General features: G+C 42.0%; 3 protein-coding genes across 4 annotated transcripts in view; 1 reads left to right on the top strand and 2 right to left on the bottom strand.

Annotated features, from left to right (window-relative positions):
• LOC118407709 (zinc finger protein 501-like) overlaps positions 1 to 9176 on the top strand; it is a 482642-nt gene that overhangs the window by 105498 nt on the left and 367968 nt on the right. The window lies entirely within an intron of this gene.
• LOC118407629 (zinc finger protein 239-like) lies at positions 158 to 2590 on the bottom strand. Of its 2 annotated transcripts, none has more exons than XM_035808136.1 (3): positions 2449 to 2590; positions 1931 to 1998; positions 158 to 1567 (listed from the first exon to the last, which is right to left on the bottom strand). In XM_035808136.1, the coding sequence occupies exon 3, from the start codon at positions 1559 to 1561 to the stop codon at positions 464 to 466; it is 1098 nt and encodes a 365-aa protein (XP_035664029.1). In that variant the 5' UTR covers positions 1562 to 1567; positions 1931 to 1998; positions 2449 to 2590; the 3' UTR covers positions 158 to 463. The 2 variants fall into 2 exon arrangements, with proteins under 2 accessions (XP_035664029.1, XP_035664030.1); XM_035808137.1 differs by having other exon boundaries at positions 1931 to 2014; positions 2449 to 2582.
• LOC118407626 (zinc finger protein OZF-like) overlaps positions 3745 to 9176 on the bottom strand; it is a 21561-nt gene continuing 16129 nt past the window's right edge. Inside the window, exon 3 of the mRNA XM_035808132.1 lies at positions 3745 to 5096. Coding sequence (XP_035664025.1) covers positions 3975 to 5096 — 1122 coding nt within the window. The 3' untranslated portion in view covers positions 3745 to 3974. The remainder of the gene's footprint in view (positions 5097 to 9176) is intronic.

Genomic DNA, 9176 nt, shown 5'->3' with positions numbered 1-9176 from the left:
CAAACTTAATCGACTTTAGAGAGTTTGGTACATTTGCTATATAACCCTTGCCAGCTTACATACGTCTGCCACTCCTTACCACAGGACCCGGGCAAGGTACAATTAGAGTCAAAATGGTCACTCCAGGAGGGATTCTTATTTATTTTATTTCATCTTCTTTTTTTTTCTATTTATTATTCCTCCATACGTATTTCCACCTCCTGACTACCTTGCCCTCCGCACCGAAAACCCACCCCGCCATGGAAGGTCAAGAATCTATGTAGGTAAATCTGTTTTCTGTACACTTGTCACACTCAACTTTTTCGTACTTCTTTGGTATATATGAAAAGTAGATAACGGTGAGATTTCCTAGCTGAAAAGAAGTTACACTGATAACTCATATATGATTTTTCTCCTCTGTGGGTTCTTATATACTTGACTTTTTAGACATTTGAGTTGCCCTGTTCTTACACAGTGTGCACATCTAGGTCTTTTTACTGGTGTGCTTTCCGAAATGTCGGTTAAAGGTGGATTTCTGTGCAGCAGAATAGTCACACTGGTCACACTTGTAGGGTTTTTCTCCAGTGTGCGTTCTCATATGTACCATTAAGTGTGACTTTTGAACTGCTCTGTGCCCACATTCCCCACACATGTAGGGTTTTTCTCCAGTGTGCGTTCTCATATGTACCAATAAGTTTGACTTTTGAGCTGCTCTGTGCCCGCACTCTTCACAGATGTAGGGTTTCTCACCTGTGTGTTTTGCTAGATGGGAGTCCAAATGGACTTTCTGTGCTGCAGAAAAGTCACACTGGTCACACTTGTAGGGTTTATCTCCACTGTGTGTTCTCATGTGTCGGGATAAGTGGGACTTCTTAGCTGTCCTGTACCCACAATCCCCACACATGTAGGGTTTCTCGCCGGTGTGTTTTCTTAGGTGTCGGTCCAAGTGGGATTTGCGTGCTACAGAATAGTCACACTGGTCACACTTGTAGGGTTTCTCCTCGGTGTGTTTTGATGCTATATGATTGTCTAGATTGCATTTCACTGCTGCAGAATAGTCACACTGGTCACACTTGTAGGGGTTTTCTCCTGTGTGGGTTCTCATATGCCGGCATAAAGTAGACCTGTCAGCCGTCCTGTACCCACACTCCCCACACATGTAGGGTTTCTCGCCACTGTGTTTTGCTAATGTATGGTTGTCCAAAGTGGATTTTCGTGCAGCAGAATAGTCACACTGGTCACACTTGTAGGGTTTTTCTCCTGTATGGGTTCTCATGTGTCGAGATAAGTCGGACTTTTGAGCCACCCTGTACCAACACTCCCCACACATGTAGGGTTTCTCACCAGTGTTTTTAACCACATGCCTTTTCATATCGCCTCTGCTCTCCTGTACCTGTGAGGTTGATGTGTTGTCAGGTTGGGGAAAGTTCACATCACACGTTCCATGCTGCAGGCCCATGTCTGTTGTCTGGGTCTCCATGCTGCCACTCTCCTTCCCAGGGTGTTCAGGATTGTCCATCTCCTTCCCAGGATGCCCAACACACAGGTCTCCAGTATAATGTTCACAGCTGGAATCTTCCATTTTTTTCTGTGGGAGGGGGGTGGGGGAAGATTATAGAATGAAAACTTATTTCTAGAAATGTGACGCATACTATATTACTAAGCACTCGGTTTTGTATTCATCTGCAAACTACGTACTAGTACATCTTTCCAAATCCTATACCTGCAATTCCAGTTCCCAAGTGTTTTGGTAAACCATCCTCTTCATTTAAAGCGTAAACTTTATCTTTGAAAAATGTTGGTGTACTTACTACTATACATAGACACTGATTAGCAGTTACATATATAGATGTATACGGTGATGCAATGGATGGAAGATTGTTCATCAAGGTAAAGGCTATGTTTTTACATGAAATTTCATTCCGAACCGGAATCTTATGAAGCCACATACCTGCGTATGACAGCGGTGCCGAATCTGAGGCTAGCTTCTCTCTGGTTGCAAGGGAGGGACGCCGCAACCTGGAACAGCATAAACCTATTACAAAATCATATGCATTAAGAATGCAATATGCCATCCACAAGACTCCTCTTGCCACATCCTATGGTTCTCTAGCCATCCAGCCATGAACATTTTCTTAGGATCTACTACTTTTTTTCGTGTTAGACATTATTTAGTACTTATTTTATTATGCTGGGAAAATGAAACTATGCATGGATTCACCCTTCCGTTGCAATTATTCCTATGAAACCAATTTTCATAAGCAGCAGAACAAATTATCCGCGGCCCCTGAGTCTATAAAGTGCTAGGACCAAAGTTATTGAAGAACGATAGAAAGCCTTGTGCGACAGATAATACAGTTTCACTGCCCCCCTCCCCATCAAAACACCGATCACAACCACACCCCTAATTCCAATTTACCGCTGAATAAGCACCAACCAAAAAGCCCTGCTGACAATCAGATGTCTTACCTGTAGGTTTATGGTGTTTATCGGTCTCTAAGACTCCTGGTGACTATAAAATCTCGACAGATCTTCGGAGATATTTACATCGAGATAAAGGCGCAAAACAAAATGGCGAATGTCGGGTCACCATCCGGGCAAAGGTGAAAGGTCACAAACCTGATACACATTTCACAACAGGTTAAACCAGAGATCGTCGCGTAACGATTTACGCACGTGGTTTAGAGCCTAGTGTTTCAGTTTTAGTTAGTTAAAAAAATGATTTAGTTGGGAGATTCCTTGCGACAGGCATTCAAGTGCAAACGGTGCTGCCTCCCCTACATAGAATCATCAGATGATAGAAACCAACACCAAACAGGTTTGTGTACATTCATTTTATTTTGAAAATCTTTGGCAAAGTAACGATTAAGTCGTAAAGCATGTTAGTATAATACTTATTCGCTTTGTTACACTAGCAAAGTGACCCTTACGTTCTAAAACATGTTGGTATATTAGTAATACGTGTTGCTATGGTTTAGAATCACTAGTACTGATAATACAATAGTGCAGAATACAAGGTACATTACCTGTATACTATACACAATATTTCATCATTCAAAAGGTTTGAAATTAATCAGATTAAACAAGGAGAAATGTGGATGCCTAAAACAATTGATATAATCGTATGGTCACCAGCATTTCTACAGCGCATGTCGAAAACAAAAGATCCGTCACGTGAACACAAATAAAAGAGTATATCTATGCTAAGGTGCTTAAACTATCTTTAAGAACCAAAATTGTGTAGTAGAAGCTACTCTCCATAGCACATTTGCCACGATCCTCGTCAGCCAACCAGACTGAATGACGGATGCTCACAAATTGAAGAGAAATAAAGATTATATTTCTATACAAATTACAAGAGTACACCTATGCCTAGGTACTAATACGGTACTACTTCATGTACTAGGTACATAACGTACAACTTTGACACTGGTAAAATCAGCCTTTTGGGCACAATCTGATTGTAATTTCTTTCCTGAATGAATGAATGAAGACCTTTATTGCACATTTTTGCCACACCGGGCTGTACAGATCACAACAAGACATGTTGAAAAGATACAGTTCACAGATACCAAATGAGACTATTGCTGGATAAATTCTCCTCGCATTTCTGTTATAGTGGAGATAAAATAGCAGATATGTTCTATGATCGATGGTTTGTCTAGGTGCATTATGAATATGGATTTTTCTACAGAACTTAGGTGTATGAAATAAGGAAATTGGTTTTGTATAACCTGATACAGTTAATTTCTCTCTACAGTATACAATCTACACTCTACTACAAAATGGCGTTCGTCCTCTATTCTATCTAAATTACAATGTTTGCACAGTCTTTGTTCCAGAGGGGTGCGAGTATGTCTTCCTGTTTCAATATGGAGTTTATGGCAGCTAATCATAAAAGCAGTTATAACTTATAGGGCCCGGGTACAGACTTAACAGTTACTTCTACCATACAAATTTTAAAGCGTCAAAGGGACAAGGTTGTGTGTTGTACATTACACATGTTCCTCACCAGCGTGTTTTCTTAATAAGTGACTGACTAGGAGGGATTTCACTGCTGTAGAATAGTCACAATGGTCACACTTGAAGGGTTTTTCCCCTGTATGGATTCTCATATGTTGGGATAGGTGAGACTTTTGAGTTGTCCTGTACCCACATTCCCCACACATGTAGGGTTTCTCACCCGTGTGTTTTGCTAAATGTTGGTCTAAATTCGATTTCCGTGTAGCAGAATAGTCACACTGGTCACATTTGTAGGGTTTTTCTCCTGTGTGGGTTCTTACATGTACAGATAATGTATACTTAAGAGCTGTCCTGTATCCACACTCCCCACACATGTAGGGTTTCTCACCAGTGTGTTTTGCTGCCATATGGTGATCCAGGTGGGGTTTCCGTGCCGCAGAATAGTCGCACTGGTCACACTTGTAGGGTTTCTCTTTTGTATGGATTTTTACATGTACGGATAATGCAGACTTGTAAGCCGTCCTGTACCCACACTCCCCACACATGTAGGGTTTCTCTCCACTGTGTTTTCTTAAATGGTGGTCCAAGGCGGATTTATGTGCAGCAGAATAGTCGCACTGGTCACACTTGAAGGGTTTTTCACCGGTATGGGTTCTCATATGCCGGGATAAGTTAGACTTTGTTGTTGTTCTGTAGCCACACTCCCCACACATGTAGGGTTTCTCACCAGTGTGTCTCATTATATGTTGGTCCAAGGTGGATTTCTGTGCAGCAGAATAGTCACACTGGTAAGGTCTTACTCCAGTATGACCTCTCATATGTACCAACAAGTGTGACTTTTTAGCTCCTCTGTACCCACACTCCCCACACATGTAGGGTTTCTCTCCAGTGTGTTTTGCTAGATGGGAGTCCAAATGGACTTTCTGTGCCGCAGAATAGTCACACTGGTCACACTTGAAAGGTTTTTCTCCTGTGTGGGTTCTCATGTGCTGGGATAAGTGGCACTTTTTAGCTGTCATGTACCCACACTCCCCACACATGTAGCGTTTCTCACTAGTGTTTTTAACCACATGCCTTCCCATATCACCTTTGCTCTCCTGTACCTGTGAGGTTGATGTGTTGTCAGGTTGGGGAAAGTTCACATCACACGTTTCCTGCTGATGTTCTGTGCGGACACTCTCGTTTTCAGATTGTCCAGGATGGTCCATCTCCTTCCCAGGATGTTTACAGCTGGAATCTTCCATTTCTGCTCTGTGGGGGGATAGATTATTGAATCAAAACTTCATTGCTAGAAGCGTGAAACATTTACCTGGAAACTGCAGCTTTTCAAATCTTCTACCTGCATGGTTTTCCGTTCAATCATCTAAAAAAGACAATTAGATGTGGGGGCATGTTATGGGAGATTTTGTCACGATAAATGATATGTTTTTTTTAATGAAATTTCATTTCGAATCAGAACCATGTATGAAACCACATACCTGCGTATGACAACGGTGCCAAATCAGAGGCTAGCTTCTCTTTGGACGCAGGGGAGGGACGCCGCAACCTGGAACAGCATGAATATATTGCTTGTGAAACAATCCAACATGCCTCCCACAAAACTCCTCTTTCCAAAGTCAGTCATGCAATTAAAAATAAAAACGTCGTTGGCATCTACTGCTTGTACGTGTGAGAAGTTACCTAATACTTTATAATAGTATGGTATACAGGGAAATAGCAAATTTACATGTGTCTCAAGTCTAAAAGTTCTTGATTTTCCACCATATCAAATAAAACAGGACTGAAACGGTACACCGGGAGACGGTAAACCCGTTAGGAAAGAGCCGAAAACAAACCTCTTACGTTAGGTCGCACGCATTTTGGTTCGCCCCCCTCCCCCTTCAATTTCACCATAGTTACATTTGGAAAATGTCTATAAATCAAAAGCGTTACGGTGATCCTTTTCCCACCAACATGACGTTAAACTCTTTCGCACGTTATCAGAATACTTGGATGCATGTTTGTATGTCTTACCTGCTTCTATGGCGGGTTTTCTCTTCACGTAAACCGCCGGGACTCGGGCAGCTTTGTTCTTTCGTCGTGTCGTGGGGTCAGAGGTGAAGGTAAAGCGGTTCAAAGGTGATAATGTTTGCCTGATTACCCAGATAATATGTTTATGCCTGCTTGCACGTTAATAGGTATGTCCATGTTTCATTCAGCAAAAATCGAATTAAACTCGCAGACTTTTGTCTTGTTTGTTGCTTATGCATATGATGATGAAATATATCCATTAGGACTGCGGGGTAGTACCTTTTGGTCTATCCTTCCTTCCTTCCTTCCTTCCTTCCTTCCTTCCTTCCTTCCTTCCTTCCTTCCTTCCTTTCTCCTTCATATCGTTTAGCATAAGGTTATTCAATCCAAAAGACTTCTCTAAAGCAGGTAAATACTTACTTACTTAGTTCGAGCTCCCGCTCGAACCAATCCAGAGAACTTCCTCCAATGCACTTGGTCCTCCATGGCCCTTTGTAGCTCTTTGGTATCATGCAGACTTGTGTCACTACGTAAATTGTCTAGGTAGGTCACCCTGGGTCTTCCCCTACCTCTTTTTTCCTTTAGTAGTAGACTCCCAGAGTACAAGATGGTGTGCAGGGATTTCAGGGTGTCTAACACAATGCCCAGCCAGTTTCAATCTGCGCTGTTGTATTTTCTTGGTGACTGATGGTATGTCTTGGTACAGTTGCTCGTTCGTAAGCTTTTGCTGCCATGAAACGTTTAGGCACACGCGTAACATGCGGGTGTAACAGCCATTTAACCTTTTCTCGAGTGACTTGGTTAAGGTCCACGTTTCCGAGCCATATAACAGTACAGATTCCACGGTGGCAATGAATAACCTTACTTTAATCCTGCGTGGAAGATTGGATTTCCATATAAGGTAAATATAATGGTCTTAAAACATGTTTATATGATATACTCCTATGATCCTAAGACATACAATATGGACAATAACATAGTATAATAACATCATAATTATAAATTATCAATAGTTCATAGGTCAATTTTGTAATTTTTCAATAGACACAATTATTTTTAAGTTACTTGATTTTCAGTTTGAAAGAAACAAACTTATAAGTAATTAAATAATTATTTTAGGTTATGTAATTAATGTATGTACCTTTTTCTAAAGAAATGTGTGAATTGTAGGTGGTACAACTTGAAATTTAGATGTGCGACTTAGGTTTTGCCCCCATCTGTTGGGGTGGGGGGGCTGCAATTCCTTTGACGTAGAGCGTAACTGGCTGCGTAATCGGATCCAATTGAAAGATGAGTGTGACGCAGCAGTAGCGAAAATCTGATTGTCTACATCTTCCAAAATGGGACACAGAATTGCTGTACTCTTGTTTTTAAGAATGGTAGATCTATAATTGCTCTTTACCAACCAGACCCATTTGAAATGACATAAAAGTCCTTTTAATTTCGTTATTGTGGTGAGTGTGGTATGTGGGTCAGACAAATCAAATTACATGGTGTTGCTTAATGTGTCGAAGGCTATGTTATTTTTCTTGCTGTTGTCACGCTCACACAGCAAAATTTGAAATGTCTGAAATTACTGGGTATCAGAGAAATCTCACCTAAATTGTAAACTTTAATGTAGAAACCTACAAGCACTTCTGACACTAGTGACCAAACAATGAAAATGCAACAGGATTGTAACTTTAGAATAGAAATACTTGATAAAATATGTGTATGATTTGCTATCTGTTCATCATCATAATTGTATCTGCCTGTATCTCTAAGGAACCTGTGACCAAATTAAAGGGCAATGCTTAAAACCCCCATCTTTATTACGATATTATTGTGTTGGGATGCCATTCTGTTAAACCTTTAGTCACTTTTGTGAGTGGTATTAACGCTTTTGTCAGCAACGTTTTTTTATCATCTCTTCGTGCATATGTGCATTAACACTGTGTTGCAACTGCTACATGCACACACCAAATGGTATACAATCGCACTTCTTTATTCATTAAAAATGCAATGGCAGTGATATATATAGTAGCATGTATCAGCACTCTATTGCTAATGCTTGAACAAAAAATACGTTCACAGCACAACTGAGCAGAACGTCATAATGCCATCCAGAAAGACTCATACAAACTTCACGGGAAGTTGCTGTATGACGGAACACCAAAAACTATACGCTAAAATCGGGGAGCCAGTGTGGCAGCGTATTCCCTTACTAGGCACACTGGCTTCGCTCTACGCTAAGTTAAGGTGCCAATTACGCTATACATAGCAATATACATCGATTACGCTCAACTTTGAATTGGATCCGGGTGGGGTGTGAATTACGTGGCTGATTACGCTCTACATCAAAGGAAATGCTGACCCACATTCAAATGCGGGTTTATCAGTAACTCGGGTAGACAGTAACGGTATTATTACCGACATCGATCACCACTAGCTGCCCCTCTGTTCCCACGGAAAAATACTCCACCATTTTTAGTCCGGTAGCCAGGTGCCGAACGAACTGCCCGCTGCTTGTAAACATCGACACCCGCTTCTGCTGGCGATCCGCTACGAGAACGTGGCCGGAGCTGTCCGTACAGATGCCCACGGCATTCATGTGGCTCCCTCTTGGGCCTGCAAACCTGAACAGGAACTGTCCTGTCCCGTTATACACGTGTACAAAGCCGTTTGATAACATCAGAATGTTCCCATCTGTATTGACAGAGACGTACTCTGAAACTGACCATTTTTGACCAAACACTCCGATCAGCGAGCCGTCGGGCTGAAATATCTGCACCTTGCCACTGCCCGGTCTCGTCACAATAACTTGGTCATTCCGAAGGTCCACGGCGATTCCGCCGAAATATCTGTCGCGCTGGATGTCAAACATTGACAAACCTCGGCCATACCTGCTGTACTGTACAACACGGGCGCCAACAACCACCACCGTTCCCACCACCCACAGGTTGTCGTTGCCGTCTATGGCGATATCTTCTGGCAACAGCATTTTACCCGCCGTTCTAGGCACAATGGTTTGGAAATGACGAAGGTAATTCCCCTCCATGCTGTAGACTTGTACCCGACGGTTGTCGTGATCAGCCACGAATATCTCGTTCCTAGACGAGACGACAACTCCAGTGGGAAGAGCAAATTGTCCTGGTCCTGATCCTCTCCCACCAAAAGTGACACTCTGTCGGCTACCTTCTTCAGTTGTAGTCTCTGCAGCAACAAACACAAAATCGTTATGATTG

This window comes from Branchiostoma floridae, unplaced genomic scaffold (assembly GCF_000003815.2).
Source record: "Branchiostoma floridae strain S238N-H82 unplaced genomic scaffold, Bfl_VNyyK Sc7u5tJ_1439, whole genome shotgun sequence".
NCBI lineage: Eukaryota > Metazoa > Chordata > Leptocardii > Amphioxiformes > Branchiostomatidae > Branchiostoma > Branchiostoma floridae.
Note: the sequence above shows the minus strand (reverse complement) of the source record. Positions and strands in the feature narration are given on the sequence as shown.